At 36.6% G+C, this 23,754-nt stretch overlaps 1 protein-coding gene across 2 annotated transcripts in view; it reads left to right on the forward strand.

Moving 5' to 3' along the window:
• The first annotated feature begins 1,303 nt into the window (after positions 1-1,303).
• Positions 1,304-23,754, forward strand: part of LOC114242954 (neo-calmodulin) — a 227,835-nt gene continuing 205,384 nt past the window's right edge. For both annotated transcript variants that reach the window (XM_089729249.1, XM_089729250.1), the window contains exon 1: positions 1,304-1,627. In XM_089729249.1, coding sequence (XP_089585375.1) covers positions 1,589-1,627 — 39 coding nt within the window. In that variant the 5' untranslated portion in view covers positions 1,304-1,588. The remainder of the gene's footprint in view (positions 1,628-23,754) is intronic.

A 23,754-nucleotide genomic window follows, 5' to 3' on the forward strand; every position in this document is an offset into this window, starting at 1 on the left:
TTGAAGGGGGTCAAAATCATGTTCAAAGATTCCGTTACATACTAATAATACAAACATACATACGTCTGAAGCTAATAAAAGCGTATTAAAAGCACTGGTTGCCTTTTTAATTCATAGTTTGTAGAAAAACAAAAACATTGTTTTGACCAATATCACATTTCGATATTTAGAAATAATTAATCAAAAATACTTATGATCAATGAATGATTTATTTTATTTCAGACAACAACAAGTCCATATTATGTGTACATGGTATCATTGAAACATATTTAAATTAAAAACACCAATCAAATAAAAAAGATACATTTATTAAAAATAATTATCAGTTGAATACATTTCAAATATTCTATTCAACTGATACTTACGTCGAACCAGCCATTATTATTATTATAGTGTATTAAACACTGCCACGCCTGGGAAGACGGCAGGACACACTCCGGCGAGGTGGGCAACAATCGGCCGGAGCGTTAGGGACTATTATTATTATTATTATTATTTAGTCCGCAAGTGTACCATGGTACAATGGTTCAAGTACCGACAGTCATAACGGTCTGTTAATGCCTTCAGGATGCTGTTAGGGCTGACCCGGAGCCGGCGAATCAGGGATGTGCACCTTTCATTTCATTTCGCTCGTCAAGAAGTTCCGTCTTAATCACAACAACAACGAAACATAAATACTACGCCTTAACGAACACGTGTTGGCTGATTGAAAAACTTTCTGAATTACAGTGAGCACAACAATTTAAGCGAACAACTTTTAGTAACGAAGAATTCAGCTGAACTTACTAATGTAATTGCAGTTCCTACCTCCAGATTCCGATAAAGGTCAAAACTAAATATTTTAATAAAGAAATGTTCTCAGCATTTACGAATAGCTCTTCTAACGTTTCCGTTAAAATAATGTGGAAAAAAACACGTGATGGAGACACGCCTCGACGATTTTACGTCCAACGCTTGTGGCATTCGTGTTACTAGATGAGAAGTTATATAGAATACCGGTATTGGAATGTACTGAATGGAAAATTTTCAAGGAAATAAATCGAACTAGTATCTTCGTGGTGACGGTGTAAATTGAATTCATCCTGTATCTACGTTCCATCCAACCAGGCGAAAGTGAGAGCGAGACGACGATAGGGATCCTTCAAAAAGTTTCGTTTTCAGACATGCGAAACACAGTTTTAAACTAACATGCTTAAGGTCCATTCTGATTGTTAAGTTATAGCGCATACGTCACTGCGGACCGTTTTATCTGTGTCCTTTTCGCCCCGCTTCCACAACGAGGCTAGTAATCAGTCGAGTAAATACCGTCCCGGGCGCTACCCGCTTCCAAAGGCTCCCATAGAAATATACACACAAAATAATATCTATAGACATTCTATTTTCAAGAAATTTTCTACTATACATATCTATTGGCTAAGTAACGATTAAGTTAGCGATTTTAGAATTTATGCTTAGTTATAAATAACGTCCTTGGAATTCGCGTGTGCAATATTCGTGTTTGCTAAGTGTATATTCGGTGGCTTAAAATACTTTCTGCAGAGCAATCAATTTTTATATTTCGTGGTATATTTCATTAAGAAAAATAAACATGAAAACTTCTTCGTTTTCCCTGCGGGTGATGCGAAGGGTAAGTGCTTATCGTATTTCGCAACAGAAGTGTGCGTGTTGTCCGTTAGTGGACTTTTTTGTACGTAACAGGTTGGTATACCCACGCAGGTAGCTCCACAGGTTGCGAGGAGACTTGGATATTGACGGCTGTGACCACACCCTGACATTTCTTTTAGGCATTGTGTCTTTATTAAGTACGGTGACTCTGTTTGTGTTCAAGAATGATTCGTTCCGAATTTAATAATTGTCATTTCCAAATGTTTATGTTACTATGACGAAATTGTCTTTAAATTTATTTAGATACTTGTAAAATTTGAATTGTTGTTTATTTTGTCATGATATTTTAATGAACGTAACTACGCGCCAGAACTAGGTAGGATGGTAATTTTTATCTGTATATATATATTTATTATTAAATTCTCCCGCAATTCGAAACTTGTACAGAATTGTATAGAAAATTCCCTCAAGAGTATTTATTAACTCTCATATTTCTCACGCACCTTAAAAATACTTAGTCACCATAATTAATTATTGTCGGCCATGCTAATAAGTGTTAGTATTTGAATGGAGAACGTAGCAAAATATAATAGAAAAATTATTGCTTACATATTACTTATATTGTATATATCAAAAATAATGCATCAACATGTTTACCTAGCGACTTAGAATTCTTTGTTTCGTATGCTCTCATGCAAGATATTCCAGATTCAGGGTTGGTCACGCTTGATTCGGAGTTGAGTTCATCTCATTTTAGGGCGTTCTCTGAGTCTGATCACATAAGCCCTACTATCGGATCTATTTCTCCACCGAAGCAGTAATAAGTTCCAATATGAAGCATAGTAACGCTGCTAGTGAAATCCATTAAAATTGATAGGTTCATGTACTCCAATAAGCACATATCTAAACCATACGGGTCCACTATGTGAGAGCGTTTACTTAGCGCCTTTCTAAGTAAAAAGAAACGAAGACGCGTCAAGAAGCCGTTCCCTAGGGGACATGGAGAATTCAATTCAAACTTGACCACGTTGTGAGAGTCATGACAACTTCAGTTTTCTCAGGGCTAGTCTGGAATTGATCGTTTGATATTATCACGATGGTATCCGTTGCCTTAGTTACGTACAGTAAAAGCTTTTTATTCGCGGTGTACATATATGTTCCGTAAATATGTCGGGAATACAGAAACCGTGAATATGGAATGGTAATTGACATATGTGGGATTATAGATGATATAAGTTTATATCATATATTATTATCTATATTAGTTCTTAAGTGACAAAATAAAAAAAGTAGTACATTCATGTAATACGTTAGGCATAGTTATAATAAGGTCTATTTTTCTTTTTTATTAGAATTTTTGAGGTTTTTTTTACCTATTCTTATTTCAAACCTCGTATTCATACCTCGAGGGGTTATACTGGATTATCAAAACGAGTAGGTGAGCTCACGAGGCTCTAATCTGACGACGTTGCTAACACTAACCCTAGCCAGAACAGTGCTTCGCAGAATCTACCTTCAAATCGGAAACGCGACCCACTGAGAAGATCCGGCGAGAAACTCAGTGGGCTGTTTCTGTGAGTTAATTTACTCGCCGAAGCCTTCACTGCAAGCGACGGGTTCAATGAGGACGATGACCGGTGCTTGTGCGTAGGGCGACGTCGACTGTTTACCATTCGGTCCGCAGGATCGGGAATGAATTTGACGATGGCCTTACAAAGGATAGATACAGTTCGATACCTACATACATATTGGAATCCTTTTTATCTATGTATATGTACCGATTAGATTACAAATATATAGCACTTTAGGTCACATTATTTTAATCCGCGACTGACGGAAGCGCGAATAAGGACTTATTTAAGGCATGAATAACTAAAACAAAAAATAAGAGAAACAAATATAATTAATGAGTGATAATCTACTTATGATAGTAGCGTGATCATGAGCCCGCACGTACAAACACCATAATTCCACTCCGCAGCGAATTATTATCGCGTTTTGGTTTGAAAGGTGTGGCAGCCGTTGTATTGTAGAAATAGGACTTAGAACTCATGCCCCAAGGTGGAGGCATTTACACTATCTATGACTATTGGCTTCTAAGAAAAAAAGAGTACAGGTCCGTGAGAAACGCGCTTAGGTGTACAAGGATATCGGCGTCTTCCATATTTTTTAAATTGTGACGTTAAAATAACCAAACTGTGCGTGTGGCTGAAAGATGGTCAACTCATTATGAAGAGCAGAGCAGGCGGTAGGCATATAGATTACAAGCCCATTGGGTTTATTAAGTCACGAATACAATTGGTCACTCACCTGGTGTCTTCTGTAGGATGTTTTCAAACGACTAACGCGAGACAAACTCTTCCCGGTATTATCACTAGTTCTGGTGAATAGTTCGGTACCATTTACGAATAAATTTTTATTTTTTTATTTAAAAAAAATCGTTAGTTTGCGCGGAAAATGCTATAGTTGAAATATGTATTGTGAATATATTTTTTTCAAATTCCCCGTTTTCTTCAGAGGGATCTATTAGATTAAATTCAAAACTTAATTTTTAAACAAAGAGGGCGTTGGAATTTGCATTTGTTTATATGAATTTTGACGTCACATGTCATGAAGTAAAGTGAAAAATAAGGTGTAGTATAAAATTTCTTCAAATAAAAAAATTATGTACTCTGACGTTTTGTTTGAGAGATGATTCAGAAAATTATGTTTTGAGGTGAGCTTAAGACTTTAAGTTATCTTATCGTGTGAAGCGACTGTGTCGGTGCCCGACTTCAGTGTAGTTAGTGCGAGTTTTTTAACGTTCTCGATAGCGTAAAGGTTAACTCAACTTTGTATGCAGTTGGAACAGCGCCCCTAGCGGCAAACGTAGGCAAGCGTTTCCACTCCATACAAATTTAAGTTAACTTTTACGCTATCGAGAACGTTAAAAAGCTAACACTAAGCAAACTGCAGGCAGATACCAATTATCCTAATGAAATATGTACTTATCTGAACGAATCAACGAACGACATCCACGGAGAACGTATAAATTCGTTTACTAAAATGTAAATCATTCTTCCAATAAAATGTAATTTTATTATTTTGTTCTCAATAATTCAATGTATCGATCACAGCACTCTATACACTATCCATCACATTGACAAGCAGATAATGCCTGAGGCATTAAGTCCGTCACTGTATGCTTGTACATTAAAAAAGTAGTACGTATTGTGAGCCTGTATGGATAGGTATCGCCTTCTTGCTTAATCGAAGCCATTTGCGTCATATTTCGAAGAGTGGGGGGCAATTGATATAATATCATTATATATAATAATAATCATTACAATTGATAGATTAACCTGTATATTTATTCATCGAGAGCATTACAGTTTTGATGTCTATTGGCTCCGAGGACCGCTTAATAGCAGATGGTCTGTGAACTTCCTGTATTGACTGGCTTGGCGCTCCAGTAATGAACGCACCTGATTGCGAGGCGAGGGTCGTGAGTTCGATTCCCACGTCGGCAAACATTCTTTGCTCTTTATCTGGCTGTGTAATATACTGTTACGCGCTGGGGTTCGGGATAAATAATATCTGACAATAGATGGCGTTGTACTTCTCGAGCGTTCTAGATACTACTAGATCCTTCGATATTCGTTCGACTATTCAGCGATAGATGGCGCTACTCTTACCGGCGTAAAAATACTTATCTATTTAAACGTACATGTATATCAGTCTCTTGTATCCGGAGTACATGGAATTCTAGTTTGGTGTCAGATGACCGTGCGTGTCGACGGCTATTATTATTATCTAAAGCTACGCCAGCTGAAGAACACCGAGCTCGTACACTTGCATCCATAAAAATGTCTCGTCAAACTGGAATAAGATTCAAGAACGAAATGAGTCCGACAATGTGGTTTGATCAAATCCGCACCACACTAGAGAACCCATTTCAGGAAGCCTTTCACGCGGCCAATGATCGGAGGCGCTGGAGGGACATTACAAGGAAAAAAATCCTGTTGAAACATATTGGTCACGATCCTCAGCAGTGAGGAAACGACGCGAGGAGGGGAGGTAATAATGGTTACGAAAAATAAGATTAAGATTCTAGTAACACGAAAATAACAGAGCTTTAACGCAAGAATCCTCTTACAAAACCTCACTGATAGGACTCGAGATAAAGTGAGCGAAGCGCTAGTTTTGTACAATGTAGTCATCGTTTAGATACGGATACTCCGTATACAAAATCCTTGTCGCCGACCGAGATCCGCACTGTACTTATACATAGATAGATATATTTTGTCACAATATACTTAGGTTTTACATTAAGTTCTTGGTTCAGAAATCGCAGAAACATTTAGGGACGAATTTCAAACCAAGAAACAAAGTTGCTGATGAAATAGAATTTAGGGCAAGAAAATTATCGAAATTTCAATGTTAATCGAGAGAATGGAAGACGTCTTAATTGTGTTGCTTAGACAAAATGGCTTCCGTGCAGGCTAAGAATAGGGTATTTTTAGGAATCCGAAGTATTTTTTGTTAAATAAATAACAATAACTTCCTCAAAGGGGATTTTAATCGGCAATCTTTAACAATGAGATTTATTTACACCCAGATCGAATGCTCTAAGTACAATTTTATGACGATTAGAGTGAATTTCAAGGAACTAATTAAATGGAAAGGACTTACAAGCCGCACAGAGTCATAACGACAGAGTTTCCGTGCGTGACCGTGTCACAAAATGTAAGTGACTCACTACCTTTTGTTCCGCCTTTTATAGGCTTAAATATTATTTTATAGTATGTCTTTTATGGGCAATGACTATCTATCCGCACATAAAACTTAAAAAAAAGTTAAACATCTTTTAATTTAATATATTACACCAGTCATTAATGACGCAAGCATTATAAATTATACCTGCCTGCGATTTATTAGCCAGCAATGGCTAATAATAATAATAATGTCGGTTATGCATGATCGAATTCAGTATAGAATGTTTGTTTTGAGAAGTTGAAGGCTATATGATTTTATGGTTCTGATTTTGAGATTTACGTAATGATGTGCACGGAAGTAGGCATTCAGGTTCTGATGTAATTTATTTCCAGTCAGTCTGTACGTCTGCTGAATTAAGTAAAAATAAAAAAGAAGTCGTTCACGCGAAAAATAACTTTGAGACTGTCCTATATCAAACATTGTATTTATGGTAATTCAAAAGCATTAAATTTAAATCTTTGGTACTTTTTAGTAACCCGAGCGAGTTCGCAATCCCCGATACTTGTTTTGTTTTTTAAGTCATTATTTGCAATTTGCATTTCGATTATAACTTAACCGTCTTCGCTAACATTTTCAGAATAATATATGAGTTTATTTATATTTCATTAAGACAATCTATATATGTATATAAAAATGAATTGCTGTTCGTTGGTCTCGCTAAAACTCGAGAACAGCTGGACCGATTTGACTAATTTTGATTTTAAATTATTTGTGGAAGTCCAGAGAAGGTTTAAAAGGTAGATAAATATGAAAATGCTAGGAATTAAAAAAAAATAACAATTTTATTTTTCCTTTGATGTGTTCCCCGTGGGACGGATTCCTTTTGTTTGTTTTAAGTTTATTTTATACAAAGTTTAGGTCTTTTATTTATCGATTGAGGCACTACGAAGTCTGGGGTGTCAGCTAGTAGTCAATAGAACAAGACCCACAACACGACGAGGGCACGAGGTGCTTGCTCCGAACCGCATCACTTTATTATTTCTTTCATATTTATAATATCAAATTGTACCTTAAATGTCTTTTTAAAAGAAAATAAAGAAAATATTGACATTAATTTGAAAAAGAAAGATTGGCTCGCTGAGTTCGTTTCGCCGGATCGTCCGGTTCTAATAACGTTGTTTTTCCATTTAAAAACTATGCTTTAAATTGAAAAAGCTTATAAAAATATTTTTATTTATTTAATCACGTATCTACGTCTATAAAGCTATTTATGTATGTTATTCTTACCATACCATACCATATCGTACTATACAATAATATACCATGCCATACTATACTATACTAATGGACTTAGAAAGACTATTCGTTGGCTAAAGTTGTATATTCCTATCATTTTTTATTTTTTATTTATTGATGCACAAAACAAATTACAATCATTACAGTAAATATTAGCTAAATCGTACAAGTAGTACCTATATCTAATCTGGATTGCAATCTAAATAGTATGTGCACTCAGCAAATCCATATTAATGTACATAGCTTTGACTATTGAAAACACAATTGAAATTATAAATATTGTTACCTAGCCATTGTTAAATAAGATATCCTTCACACATTTGACTAATCCTCTTTTATTTAATATAGCGGACCGCTCCGGCTCCGCTCGGGTTCTTAACAAAAATTTCAACGATTTTTGACGTTGTTTTATTTTTTTAAATAAAATAACACATGGTGGCATAACTATAATAGTTAGACATATGCCGTTGCGACACTTTTTGTAAATACTAATGTGTTCTACAACGTCGTAGTACATTATTTTATTCTATCATCAATAGTTTTCGCAAGGCACGTGATGTAAAGAATATTTTAGGTAATTTTTTTACACCTTGGGTTACATTATTGGAGTTTTAAGTAAGGATCCCTAATTTTTTTCAAAAAAGATTATAGCCTATGTAACTCGGGAATAGTGTAGCTTCCAAACAGTGAAAGAATTTTTCAAATCGGTTCAGTAATTTCAGAGCCTATTCAATACAAACAAACAAACAAATCTTTCCTCTTTATAATATTAGTATATAAGTAGACTACTATGCTGGTAATAAGCTTAAACGATGGTTGAAACGCGAGATGTTTCAGGAAATTGTTTCTGTATAATATATCGCGGTAGTCACTGGGAGGTGTGTCCGGGATACGCTTGAAATAATAATGCTATTAATAGCGCAAGTGGTGACGTTAAGAGTAATTTGTTGTCGCTTGAATTTCGACGCCGCTGCGAGCGAGCGATGTGAAGCTCTCTTGAAATTTACGAACGACAACTTTCAGATTAAGCTCGTACACAATATAATATGTACTACTAGTTGTCTTATCTATACTAATATTATAACCACCCCGCCTATTTCTGCCGTGAAGCAGTAATGCGTTTCGGTTTGAAGGGTGGGGTAGCTGTTGTAACTATACTGAGACCTTAGAACTTATATCTCAAGGTGGGTGGCGCATTTACATTGTAGATGTCTATGGGCTCCAGTAACCACTTAACACCAGGTGGGCTGTGAGCTCGTCCACCCCTCTAAGCAATAAAAAAAAAAAAGAGGAAAGATTTGTTTGTATTGAATAGGCTCCGAAACTACTGAAACGATTTAAAAAAATCTTTCACTGCTTGGAAGCTAGATTATTCCCGAGTAACAAAGGCTATATCTAATCTAATCTAATATAATATTTTTTGAAAAAATTAGGGATCCTGACGAAAACTCCAATAATGTAACCCAAGGTATAAAAAAACTAACTAAAATATTCTTTACATCGCGTGCCCTGCGAAAACTATTGATGATAGAATAAACTAATGTACTACGACTTTGTAGAACACATTATTATTTACTAAACGCGACAGCATATGTCTAACTATTATAGTTATGCCGCAATAAGTGTTCTTTTATTTAAAAATAAAACAACGTCAAATATCGTTGAAATTTTTGTTAAAGACCCGAGCGGAGCCGGAGCGAGCCGCTAGTAAGAAATTATTTATATTTCATTAGCTACTAATGTGGAATGAAATACTTGTTTTTCAGAAAAAAACCAACATTGCTTTTATTGTTCACGAAAAATAAAAGTAGCAATTTAAATGTTTGTTAAGCAAGTACTTAAAAGTGAAATTGAAATGTGCACTAATTTGATGCAAGAGGCATTATTGGTAATTTCTAGATAGCCGGTGTCAAATATAGACTTGTGTTTGTGTTGTTCTATTGATGTAATTAGGCTAATGATGCTATAAATACAATGTAATATAATTTCGATCTCATGTCTCATAGTGTTTTTTTTTTTTTTATTGCTTAGGTGTATGGACGAGCTCACAGCCCACCTGGTGTTAAGTGGTTACTGGAGCCCATAGACATCTACAACGTAAATGCGCCACCCACCTCGAGATATAAGTTCTAAGGTCTCAGTATAGTTACAACGGCTACCCCACCCTTCGAACCGAAACGCATTACTGCTTCACAGCGGAAATAGGCGGGGTGGTGGTACCTACCCGTGCGGACTCACAAGAGGTCCTACCACCAGTGATTACGCAAATTATAATTTTGCGGGATTACGGCATTCAGTCTGTGATGACCATTGGCTACGTTAACTGCTGAACAAAAGCTTGAGTCGACCGAGATGTCGATGAGGTCGTTCGAAAGTATAGATAACACGTACCTCTTGAGGTTCTTAGGCGATATGTTGTTAATGTTTACGTTGTACAAGGGTTTTAGAATATAAGAAACGTAATTAATTCTCATTGTAGAGTATGTAGAGACTATGTAGAATCTTCTAAGAAGTCTAAGAAAGGGAGGGATAGGAAGAGGGAAATCTAAGAAAATACTTTATTTAAAATATATATAATGATATGGAAATATTCCAGAATGAATGAACAATAAAATACTTAATAGCGTTTTCTGTAAGATACTAAGAAAAAAAATTTAAAGCCTTTAATCTGCTTTTTAAATTAATATTTTAAGTATTATTAAACTATGCAAAACTAAATTATGCAAAACTTAACAACTTAATCTCTTCACTGAATGACAGACAGGCGACTCCGTCTAAAAATCTTTTTTTAACTAAGGGTTTTAAAGGTTTTAAATACTAAGATTTATCTTTACATATATTATAAAAGAAAAGAAATGTTTTGGAACCTCGGGTTCTGGGACGAGACTCTGATTATCATTGGTCATTGCACAGAGAGTTCTCTGAGAGTTATTCGTGATCATCCTATTTTCTACTTTTTGTCATCGTTTTAGTAAAGTAACAGTTTTTCTTCTCGACCTGTAACCTCTGCCTTCTATTGAAATTGTATGAATCGACTATCCACTGTGTCCTACAATAGCTGTGACGTGTCCTAATGAGGCTTAGAGTATTCTCTTTTAGAGTTTTAATTGTAATCATTATAATCCGAATATACTTTAATTACTTAACTGACCACCGTGTCTCATTAACTTTACCCGAGTAAGAGGCTCAACATTGGTGACCCCGACGTGATTAAAATGAAAACGAACATTACGCTCTAAGCATTTCCCGTAGCAAGCTTGGGTTGTTAGAATGGGGACCCGGGACGGAACTCACAATCGCAGATAAAGGATTTCTCAAATAATAATTTAAGTTTTTCACTGGAAGCTCATACGCATATGACTTTTTTTTTTTTTTTATTGCCCTTGTAGGCAGACGAGCATACGGCCCACCTGATGGTGAGTGGTTACCGTCGCTCATAGACTTCAGCAATGTCAGGGGCAGAGCCAAGCCGCTGCCTACCGCTTAATACTCTCCACAAGCCTCGTTTAAAGAAGGACATGTCATAGCGCTCGGGAAACACCGTGGAGGGGAGATCATTCCATAGCCGGATGGTGCGTGGCAAAAAAGATCTCTGGAAGCGCACTGTGGATGACCGCAGTGGCTCCAGGTAGTATGGATGAACTCTACTCCGGTGGCGGGCGGTGCGGTGGTAAAAACGAGATGCCGGTATCATCTCGAATAATTCCTCAGAGCACTCCCTTCTCTTTATATTAATACTGTAACGCGCTGGGGTCCAGGATAAATAAAACTTTAACCGAAATACAAATTAAAAATATTATATTACTTTAATATTATTACTATTTAACTCTTAGAACTATAATTGAGACTATTTAACTCTTAGAACTATAACTATAATTGAGACCTTAGAACTTATATCTCAAGGTGGGTGGCGCATTTACGTTGTAGATGTCTATGGGCTCCAGTAACCACTTAACACCAGGTGGGCTGTGAGCTCGTCCACTCATCTAAGCAATAAAAAAAAAAGAAAAAAGAACGCTTTAGAATTCGCAATTCAGTTCTTCAGCTTCGCTTCAGACGATGCGTTCGCTGTTTCGCTTCGAGTAGATCCGATTACTAACTGCTTTCATGTCATCTCTGCAACGTGTTTATCGTCGACAAGACAAGTTTCCAATTATCGAGAACATTCCCGGTAGGACCAGTCTTTTTGATATGTGTTTCCGCTATTTGATAATAGATGGCGTTACACTTCTCGAGCGTTCTCGATATTACTAGCTCTTTTGATAATCGTTTATGCTATTTGGTGACAGATGGCGTTACTCTTACCGATGTAACAATAATACATTCGAACTTAACCAGATGTGGAAATACCTTAACAAGGCCAAACTTTACACGATTTACTCCTTAATTGGGTACAGCCTAACTTTGTGATTTATGTCAATACAAATTTATCAAAGTTACATTATTGCGCTAAACTTGTGTTCGCATGGCTTCGGGTTGTAGCAGAAATTCTACCGTTAATAGCTAGGTATGACTTCATTAGAAAAATGTGAAACCTTGATGTGTTTTTTTTGGCGTTTTTTGTTGAATAAACTGTTAGATTATTAATGCGAAGGAAAAATTGTTTGATAGACTGTAAATTTAGACGTTTTTTCTCATTTTATGAGTAATGGATCGTATGCCAGTTTGAAGACTTTGGCCTGAGAACCAAAGTTACTGACGCATGGCAATAGCCGGTCATATCTATCGAAGAACTGATTACCGTTGGGGTAGAAGAGTGGAGACCGCGGACCGGTACACATAGGACGTGTAGGAGGACGTCTAGTAACAAGGTGGAGTGACGATATGCGCAGATTAGCGGGCAGTGGGTGGAGACGAGAGACTTAGGCTCTGAGTCACGCAGCGTGACCGTTAATTAAACTTATGGTGAGTCCGCACGGGTAGGTACCACAATGTGTTTCGGCTTGAAGGGTGCCGTGTAGCCGTTGTAGCTATACTGATACCTTAGAACTTATATATCACAGTGGGTGGCGCATTTACGTTGTAGAAGTCTATGGGCTCCAGTAACCATTTAATACCAGGTGGGCTGTGAGCTCGTCCACACATCTAAACAATAAAAATAAAATGTCGAGAAGAATGACCTTCGTGTTTATTTCTTCTCGTAGTTGTGCAAGGTCCTAAAGCCCCCAAATGGGGCAGAGAGCTTCAACAGTATTTGGTGGGATAAAAACAAACTTGTTTTTATCACATGCTCCATCATCGTCGCAGACCTTAGCGAACACATGTGCTATAAAGTAAATAGAGTTCAGCTTCTGTCAGTTTTCAAAAAAAACCTGTTTTCGTCTCTGCAACCAAAATCTTTATGTAAAGAGTTGTTATTCTCGCTGACTCGATGTTATATAAGTTCTCGAAGATTGACCTCTGCTTAAAGTTTTAGGTTAACGGGATCGGAACAAAATACGTTGGGAACTATTCTTCCACGTCGCTGCACAAACAAGTCCGTTGTGTCGCGGCGACCCCGACCGACGATACACGGATGCATACGGACGGCCAACGAGCGAACATTATTTAAATTTTATTTATCTTCCGATTCTCTTACAGTAAAGAAAAAAATTAACAAAAGACCAGATTTCAAGATACTGTTTAGTCTTGCTCGTGAAAGATATTTCGTATATAGGTGTGCTTTCATCATCATCGTAGACCTTACAGCCCAGGGTTGGCCTTAGCTTGGTCCAGTATGTCTATCCAGACTGCTCTGTTCCTGACACCGATAGCTTTGAGGTCGTGCTCTACACCATCTAACCATCGGAGTTTGGGCCTGCCACGACATCTGCGGCCCTCTGGCTTGCCATATAGTAGTTGTCTTGGCATCCTGGTCACCTTCGTTCGAACTACATGTCCTGCTAGGGTCATGTAGGGGTCTAATTTTTTTGATTTTAGGTGTTTTGGTGTCACATAAACTGGGACGAATAACACGTCTTTAGATCTCACATTTGGCCCGAGATTATTAGGATTCCGAAGTTGAAAAAATGGGACAAAATAGTTATCAAAATTTAAACATTAATTCTCTCCTTGGGAATATCTGTTAAGTTGTTAACTTATCTTTTACTTTTTATGGGCTGAGCAGACAATGGCTTGATATTTCAAACTTTGAAATCTTTTGTCATTCCAAGATCTTCTATCATTCACAATCCAATACCTGCATGAATCTTGCAACATCATTTAAAAGCCTATAGGTATCCTGGACATATTCACTTTCCATTTGGTCTTGCGAGGCGGTCAAATGGATAGTTTGTCTTGCACAGTAAATGCTCACGGTTCTATTTGCCCGTGTGTATCAACGTGTAAAATGTTATGCAACGTTCGTGTTTTACTCGTGTCTTTGTCATTTTACATCGTTCGATCGAAGTTTTCATGTGTGAAGTTTATTTTAAAAACCATATCTTTTTTTTTTTGTTAACGCTGGGGAATCCATTTACGGATACCCGGTCGAGGGGGGTAAGAGACCGGGTTATGTCGGACTCCGGCGCCTCCAGAAAAGAACAGGGTGAAGAAGAAGACAGGAGTCCTCCTCTTCTCCCAATTCCTGCCAGGAGACTACGCCTTGAGAAAGGCGCGCGAAGTACTGCACGGTGTCAGCCACGCAAGAGCTACCCCGCAAAACCGACTACCGACTAAACCCTATCGAGCCCCACCACTCCGACTTCACGAAACCCACGATACAGCAGAGTGCGCGCCGAAATATCTAAAATTTTCATATTTGATTAGGTACGTTATATTAAATTTATTTCGTATAATGAATGTGTTTGTCGGGACAACGAATTCATATATTTGTGGTTCGTATTCTCTAGTGTTTGCTATCTGGCACCAAATTAGTTATTTTAGTTATAGAGCAGACATAATATTGTTCAAATTTGTTTTGTAGATAACCACCATTGCCTCAATCTAGTCTCAAAGGGAGCGACGTTCTGATATGTGTGTATGGCAAGCACTCATCATTTCTAACTCTTGTAAGTCGTCGTGGCCTAAAGAATAAGACGTCCGGTGCATTCGTATCGAGCGATGCACCGGTGTTCGAATCCCGCAGGCGGGTACCAATTTTTCTAATGAAATACGTACTCAACAAATGTTCACGATTGACTTCCACGGTGAAGGAATAACATCGTGTAATAAAAATCAAACCCGTAAAATTATAATTTGCGTAATTACTGGTGGTAGGACCTCTTGTGAGTCCGCGCGGGTGGGTACCACCACCCTTCCTATTTCTGCCGTGAAGCAGTAATGCGTTTTGGTTTGAAGGGTGGGGCAGCCGTTGTAACTATACCTACTTGAGACCTTAGAACTTATATATGTCAAGGCGGGTGACGCATTTACGTCATAGATGTCTATGGGCTCCAGTAACCACTTAACACCAGGTGGGCTGTTAGCTCGTCCACCCATCTAAGCAATAAAAATAAAAATCTTGAAGGGACGATTCTATAGCTATTCGTGATTTGGAGAAATCTTCAAAGGACAGATCTTCCATCGCGCGGGTTAAAGTTTTCGGTAGACCCATGGGCCGAATGTTTTTATCCGCAATTTGTATACGTAAGCTTATCTTGAAAATGTCGTTACCGTTATTCAGGCTTCTGTCAAATGTCTTCTCTTATATGATGGTCATCGCCACAATAATATGGCATGTTGCAAACAGATTCCGGTCAGTACTGAAGATCACTCATAATCCCAATTCCATGTAGACTGCGATATAAATTATAGTCCCAGAAGCTTTTTTTTTCCTACCTAAGCTGAGAGCCTTGAGAGGCCATATCAGCGTAACTTTAAATAGTAGGTGAACTTAGAGGCACAAACCTGATGACGGTCCCAAAAGCGTAGCGAGGGCTAGTCACTAGTATATCATATACTACATACCATTTACCATTCCCATACACAATATACCATATTGCTTACGCGGGCTAGGCAGGTCGTCTGCCTGAGTACTTCAGCTGAAAACACTCACGGATTTCGATTCGAAGGACGGGCTAGCCGTATTTACAAAGGTAGATTCTCACGTCTACCACATTTAAAGTAACCGAGAGCGTCACATACAAATTTATTCCTAAAATGATTACAACAATCACTCGCAATAATTTACTTGACCAATATTTTGTACGAATGTGGTTCTCCAAACGTTATTTTAAACATGACCACCAATCTACGTAGTTCATGCGTGTCGTATACGTATGCTTACGTGTTAATGCTTTGTACGTGCCTGGAAATACACGGTCGAGTTATATTGTTGTTTGCAATGTTATATTTACACACAGAACATTATTCTTATAATTCCATTGTTTTTTTTTATAAAATTTTTTATTGCATCGATGGGTGGACGAGCTCACAGCCTACCTGGTGTTAAGTGGTTACTGGAGCCCATAGACATCTACAACGTAAATGCGCCACCCACCTTGAGATATACGTTCTAAGGTCTCAGAATAGTTAGAACGGCTGTCCCACCCTTCAGACCGAAACGCATTACTGCAGAAATAGGCAGGGTGGTGGTACCTACAGCTGCGGACTCACAAGAGGTCCTAACACCAGCAATTACGCAATCTCAAGTATATTTATAGTATATGAATAAAAACTTATACCACAATATTTTTACGGTTTAATATTGTAATTTCCGAGGGCTACGTGTGTTTTACATTTGGTCTGTATTTGTGGCATTTGTCGGCGAGTGTGACAACGTAGGGAGTGTATTAGGAAATCATACGGGATATTGAGGAGTGTTAGTTTTTTTTCCTATTATGGATTAGTCAAACTTATCCTATTCCCGCTTCGACTGTCTCTGGATACACAAAAAAGAAATTCTAGTAGAGATTTAAAAAAAGGAAAACAATAATATTAATTTTTAATTTGTAATAATTATTATTATATTACATTGTGTATTAATTGTATGTATATTAACGAATATATATATGCACCTATGTTTGTGTGTATGTGTGTATATGTATGTGAGCATATATATAAAGATATGTATATTTCACTGGATTGGTACGCCACGCGTGATTCGTTTCCAAATGATTATTGTCCACCTGATGGTTGTCTGGAAGAGATCGCTCTTAGCGATAAGACCGCCAATTGTACTTTTTTTTTTGTATTTAATGTATTACACTGTTTATTTGTTTTTGGTGTACAATAAAGAATACTCTCTCTCTCACTCTCTCTCTCTCTAATCTGGCTGTTCTTATATATTTTTCACATAAGGGACACCATACGTACGCATGTTTTTTTATGTATTGTTATAATCCGATTTAACAGCCTTTCTCATGAGTTTTAATTTAAAATATTATTCACTTTCTGGAACAGGGAAACGGCTTGAAATTAAATCAGAATTAATATTGTGGAGGGCCTCTAATTAATAAGCAATTTCGGTTAGGGAAAATATACGGTGAAACCTTCGGATTTGTTACCATAGCAAAGTGTATGTAGATTGGTATCAGAGATTAATGAATTAGTATGCTTAATTGAATTAAGTTTTTGAAGTGAAAACTTCTTTAGAATCGTTGTGATTTCAAACCGGATGCAACGGAAAAAACGACAGTTAAGAGACACAAATACAAAAATGTGTAGGATGAAGCCAGCAAAGAATGAGACAGAAATATACATACTATTTAATACAGCGCCATCTGTGAGATTTTTTAATACTAACGTGTGTATGAAAGCTCTTGTAGTGAATTTTAATTTAGGATTTTACGTGAAATTAAAATATCAATTCACAGAGGGCGCTACCTTACAATTATTTACTAATGACAAAATTTTACATATACTTAAGACTTTTAGGATAATTGTATTTTGATTTTGGAAGGTTTCACTTCTACCACGTGTGAATTGCACACATTTTGTTTTTTTTTTTTTTATTACTTAGATGGGTGGACGAGCTCACAGCCCACCTGATGTTAAGTGGTTACTGGAGCCCATAGACATCTACAATGTAAATGCGCCACCCACCTTGAGATATAAGTTCTAAGGTCTCAAGTATAGTTACAACGGCTGCCCCACCCTTCAAACCGAAACGCATTACTGCTTCACGGCAGAGTAATGCGCTATATTTTTAATAAATGTTCCACGCGTTTTAAATTAAGTTTACATGGCTTACCGATAACGATGAAGTAGTGGTAGGTTTACCTCTAGCTTGAGTGGCAGATTTTAGGGACGGCATTTTTGGGGGTTAATTTGGTAAACAAAGATATAATAATCCCAAGCCCGTTCTATAGGAAAGCGCAGTGATTATGATATATAGATATAGTATAGCCTTAGATATTTTCTAAGTTATTACAAGATAGCAAAATTTATTGTTATTGTTATTAATGTTCGTCATTTCGTTATGTTGCATTAATCATTTTCAAAGTAATAATTTTCTTTAATGTTACTGTAGGGTTTTTATTGAAGCTGTTTCGGTGTGTATGTGTTGGGTCTTGGGTAAAGTTAATAAGACAAGGTGCTCAGTTAAGTAGCTAAAGTATATATTATATCGACGCTTGAAAGGCAAACGTGACTTAGCGACAATGCGTGAACTTTACAGTAGACTAATTTAAAGTTGAAATACCTGAAAAAAATTCTATTTTAACGAATCTAGCTGTAGGATTGAAATTATTTTAATAGACCTAGAAATATATATTTTTTGCGTATCGAATATGGTCATTGCCTATCATTTATGTACAAAGCAGTTATTGTCGCTTAGTCACGTTTGCCTTTCAAGCATCGATATGTATTCGGATTATAATGATTACAACGCAACGTGCTTGTTAACGCTATTGATATTGGTAGGTAATATGGGTACATATATTATGAATGTAGTACCTGCATCTTTCTGAAGTGATTATCTAGAATTGTATCCACAACAATCAGACACAGCTCAAAGTCAGCGCTGCAAAATTTCAGGCTGCAATATATTGCTCAACGGTCTGCCATTTCCACTATAATTTTGTATTTTTCATTGAAATCGTCGTACCTTTCATATACTAAATCATAATAAATATATTTTATTTCTTTCTAAATAAAGAATGATCGAATTCAAAACACGACTCATATGTTGAGTGCGCATCGCAAAATTGATTAACAAGTGACCGATTTTCTTTCAAAAAAAGTTAATCAACAAATTACCCTTTTGCAGCGGCGAAGATGCTTCTCAGACATTTTATTGTTGTTTTCTTTTGAATGGTATATATATCCCTATAATTTAATTGAGTCAAGTTATCTATATATACAAAAATGAATTGCTGTTCGTTAGTCTCGCTAAAACTCGAGAACAGCTGGACCGATTTGGCTAATTTTGGTCGTGAATTATTTGTGGAAGTCCAGAGAAGGTCTAAAAGGTAGATAAATATGAAAATGCTCGGAATTAAATAAAAAATAACAATTTTGTTTTCTCTTTGATGTGTTCCCCCCGTCGGACGGGTTAATTTTGCTTGTTTTAAGTTTATTATATACAAAAGTTTAGGTGTTTAATTTGTCGATTGATGCACTACGAAGTCTGCCGGGTCAGCTAGTATTACTATATAAAAAGAGATTCATTGTTCTTTGACCCTGGTTAGTTCAAGAATATGTCAGTTATAACATTATTAGATCGGTCGATATTCTTTATGAAATATATTTTGTATTCCGAGTCTGAGTGTAGGTACTTATTTTTTATCTCGACTGAGTACTTCCCGTTTCTACGATGTAGGAAAACAAAGAGTGAGCCTTGGATCAGGGACGTCAAATGTGTCTCGTTGTTACTATTTATTGAGGAATTGGGATCGTATGAGATGACTTCATTCGTACATGTTTTTATGAGATTACGAAATATTATTGTTACGCGCTGGGGTTCGGGATAAATAAAATTTCACCAAAGTACCTTAAAAACTGTATTCAACACTCAGAACACTTAAACCTTAACAAACACTTTAAAACTCTTGTGGCGGTAGCCATCATACAACGCAAGATATTTGACAGAAGCCTGAATCTCGCTTACGACATTTTTAAGTTAAGCTCGCATATATACAACTTACCAACAACAACATTCGGACCGTCGGTCTATCGAGCAAATATCACCCGCTCGGTGGAAGATCTTCCCTTTGTCGTATATCTCCCCACGCTCTCAATTCGCTTGTTCCGCTTCGCTTCAGGCGATCCGTTCGCTGTTTCGCTACGAGTAGTTCCGATTACTGACTGACTGCATGCCATCCCTACAATGCTTTTATAGCCGATACCTCATTCCTAGAATTATCGAGAATATTCCACACCTATCTAGTAGCAGTTTCCGCTATCTGACAAAAGATGGCGTTGTAATTCTCGAGCATTCTGGATCCTTCGATATACGTTTGACTATTCGGTGACAGATTGCGTTACTCTTACCGGCGTAACATTATAATTGTTCTAGTGTATTGGGTTATAAAAACGAAAATCTGTTCGTCCTTCGGTCACATTCCGCGGCCACCGCCGAGAGGAACTTTTCAAATATTTATGGAAATTTTGTTTGAATACTTTTTTAATAACGAAGTACAATGGCTTTTCCTGTTTTGTACCTGGTGGTTCAATGTGATTTTTCGAATATATATCGACGGCTAATCAGATAATTTTTTTTCAAATATATGATTTGGTGCTCAACAGCGGATACTATCATATGAGTGATTTGTGAACATGAGCTAATAGCGTATTTTTTTGAGAAATTGGTACCGGTCTTTTTCGTAACCGCGGTCTTACGTCCTAAGAGGCTCCCGCGCCTAGGTGTGCCCGAGATATTTGGAACTCGACGTCCGAAGATAATAAAAGCACCCACTAAACGTCTCCTCTGCACTCAGTCCAAACGCTTGATCCCCGCCCGAGACAAAACCCGAACAAGAAATTTTGCAGTCAACGCTACAGCCAGACGCGTTGGTCTCTTCAAGGACGCCCAGCCGGAGTTGACCAGGCAATAATCGACGACTCTACATGGCCCGTCTCTGGACGGCAGCCCGTGAGGCCATCCCACGCGGTGGTGTCCCCAAATACCCCGCTAATACCATATTTTGAGGTTTTATCTACACATAAAAAGTCGTTGGGTGGCTTAGCGGCAGAACGACTATTCCGCTAGAATGGAGCGTTATTAATCCTTCGACAGAATAATGGAACTAACGTGTACTACAGAATAATGGAACTTTTGGATTTCTGGGAACTACTGCTAGCAGTTTCCAAAGCACACAGCAGTGTCCTTCGGAGGCGCTCGAGTGGCTTATCCTGGTCAATTTAAAATGACAAGAAAAGCCGCCATGTTCAAATAAAAAAACGATGTCTGAATAAGAGGCACGACTTTTCCCTCTCGCTCTAACTTTTTTTTTTCAACAAATAGAGAATTGCTCATTAATTTCTTCTAAAATGCACCAACACAGCAAATAAATTCACGTTGAAATATATTTCTATTTCTTTTTTGTTCATTCATTTCCAAGAATGAGTAGTTTGAGTGAACAAAATAACGACACAAATATGAAGTGAAATAAGTTAGTCACTTCCAGTAACAATATGTTTTGTGTGTACCAAGAAAGTTCGCGGGAATGAATACGCCGAAGTTGGTTTCATGTTTGGAGCAGTTCATGACTTGGTTTGAAAAGAGTATCTTCAGTATTGGAATTTGATATGAATGTACATATTTATCTACGTATTTTAAATATCATTATTTTAAATAGCATTAAGTCAGACTGTTGTTAGAAAAAAACAATGGTAGGGAAAAACAATAAATCATCTGGTGACAAATAAAAAAAATTGAGAGAGAGAAAGAGAGAGAATATACTTTATTGCACACCAAAACACAATTTACATTCAAAAACAGTCAAAAAGTAGATAGATTAGTACAATAGGCGGTCTTATCGCTAAAAGCGATCTCTTCCAGACAACCCCGTTTAATTTAGAGAAATTCTGGAAAATATAAAAATATACTAGGTTTGTTGCGGTGTATCATTGACAATACATTATTATAGATAATTTTTATACATACAATAAATAGATTTATACCGTTTACATATAATATGAACTAACTATTTGATTTATATACCAATATACATACTTGTCTGCTAATTGAAAATTCAAATAAAATGTGTTTTTTAATTATTTGTAATTCCTGATTTTTATTCATAGTCGCAGGTATTTTTTATAGTATTTAATATAATAATATATCGACGCTTGAAAGGCAAAAGTGACTAAGCGACAATGCTTGAACTTTACAGTAGACTAATTTAAAGTTGAAATACCTGAAAACAAAATTTATTTTAACGAATCTAGCTGTAGTAGAATCTAGCTAGTAGCTGTAGGATTGAAATGATTTTAATAGACCTAGAAATATAATTTTTTTTTGTGCGTCAAATATGGTTATTGCCTATCATTTATGTACAAAGCAGTTATTGTCGCTTAGTCACGTTTTTGGCTTTCAAGCGTCGATATCATCTATTTATAGCTGATTGTTGCTATTATGAGATTCAAAAGAACGTGGAATTCGTGAAATTGATCCAAACAATATAGGTAATGCATGTTTATCGGCCCATAAAAGTAACAGATGCGACCGGTCACAATGTAATACAGGTAATAAAACTCATATCTACACTGATATGTTCTCATACGTTTCAACATAAGCTGGTGTATCAGCTATTTTTACTATACGCTCTCATGTTGTTTTGTAAGCGTTTAAGTGCGAGTTTTTGTAGCGTATGTTTCGTCAGTAATCTATCTATCTATCTATATATATAAAAATGAATTGCTGTTCGTTAGTCTCGCTAAAACTCGAGAACGGCTGGACCGATTTGGCTAATTTTGGTCTTGAATTATTTGCGGAAGTCCAGAGAAGGTTTAAAAGGTAGATAAATATGAAAATGTTCAAATTTAAATAAAAATAACAATTTTGTTTTTCCTTTGATGTGTCCCCCGTCGGACGGATTCCTTTTGTTTTGTTTTAAGTTTTTTTGATACAAAAGTTTAGGTCTTATATTTATCGATTGAGGCACTAAAAAGTTTGCTGGGTCAGCTAGTTGTTAATAGTAGTTTGATAAGAGAGGTTCTCAATTCGGAGTTTTGTTTCTTTTTGTCTAGGTGATACGGTCTTTTTTCTTTTTACTATCTCTGTACAGAGGGTTTGCTTTTCTGTCTGGGATCACTGACTTTATTTTAATAAGTTTCAAGCAGCTATTTCTAGTCCGTATTATTCCAATTTAGAATGAGATTATGTTTGTCGCCATATGCCATCTTCAAAAACGTATTGAAAAGCTCTTGAAACGATGACCACCTACCATGAGATAGACTCGGAGCTTGTTAAGCTTCTATTGCTTTGAATAAGCAATTAAAATGACAAGCTGATTATTAAAAGTCTTGAACACAGCGATATGTTAGTTCTATTATTATTTACTAGCGGCCCGCTCCGGCTCCGCTCGGATCTTCAACAAATATTTCAACGATATTTGACGCTGTTTTTTTTTAAATAAAAGAACACTTGTTGCGGCTTAACTATAAGAGTTAGACATAATGTGTTCTACAAAGTCGTAGTACATTATTTTATTCTATCATTAATAGTTTTTGCAGCGCACGCGATGTAAAGAATATTTTAGGTAATTTTTTTACACCTTGGGTTACATTATTGGAGTTTTAGTAAGGATTCATAATTTTTTTCAAAACAAATTATAGCCTATGTCACTCGGGAATAGTGTAGCTTCCAAACAGTGAATGAATTTTTCAGATCGGTTCCATAGTTTCGGAGCCTATTCAATACAAACAAACAAACAAATCTTTCCTCTTTATAATATTACATAGTATAGAAGTATAGATTAATTAAGAAAATCATTTCTTAATTATTTATTTAGTTCTTATATAATTTCGCAAACAGGCAGAGTTAACAGCCCATCTGATTATAAGCAGCAGAGGCAAAGCTAACAGTGCGTCTTAGTAGTTGCTTAATTCTAACCATTATTTGCATACCTTGTTGGAAGGGGAACAAACTATTCTAAGTCCTAGAACACACTGAATTAATTCTGGTTATGAATGTTGTTACTTAAACTAATACTTTAATCACACACACACTGGAATTACGCATTTGTAAAAGAAAAGCGAGATGTATTTATAAGATTTCTCGTCAAAAATAAAATCTTTAGCTGGAAATTGCGTTGCGAAACTCCGTTTACCCGAATAATCGGCACTTTAGTGACT

This window comes from Bombyx mandarina, chromosome 08 (genome assembly GCF_030267445.1).
Source record: "Bombyx mandarina strain Sakado chromosome 08, ASM3026744v2".
NCBI classification, from domain to species: domain Eukaryota; kingdom Metazoa; phylum Arthropoda; class Insecta; order Lepidoptera; family Bombycidae; genus Bombyx; species Bombyx mandarina.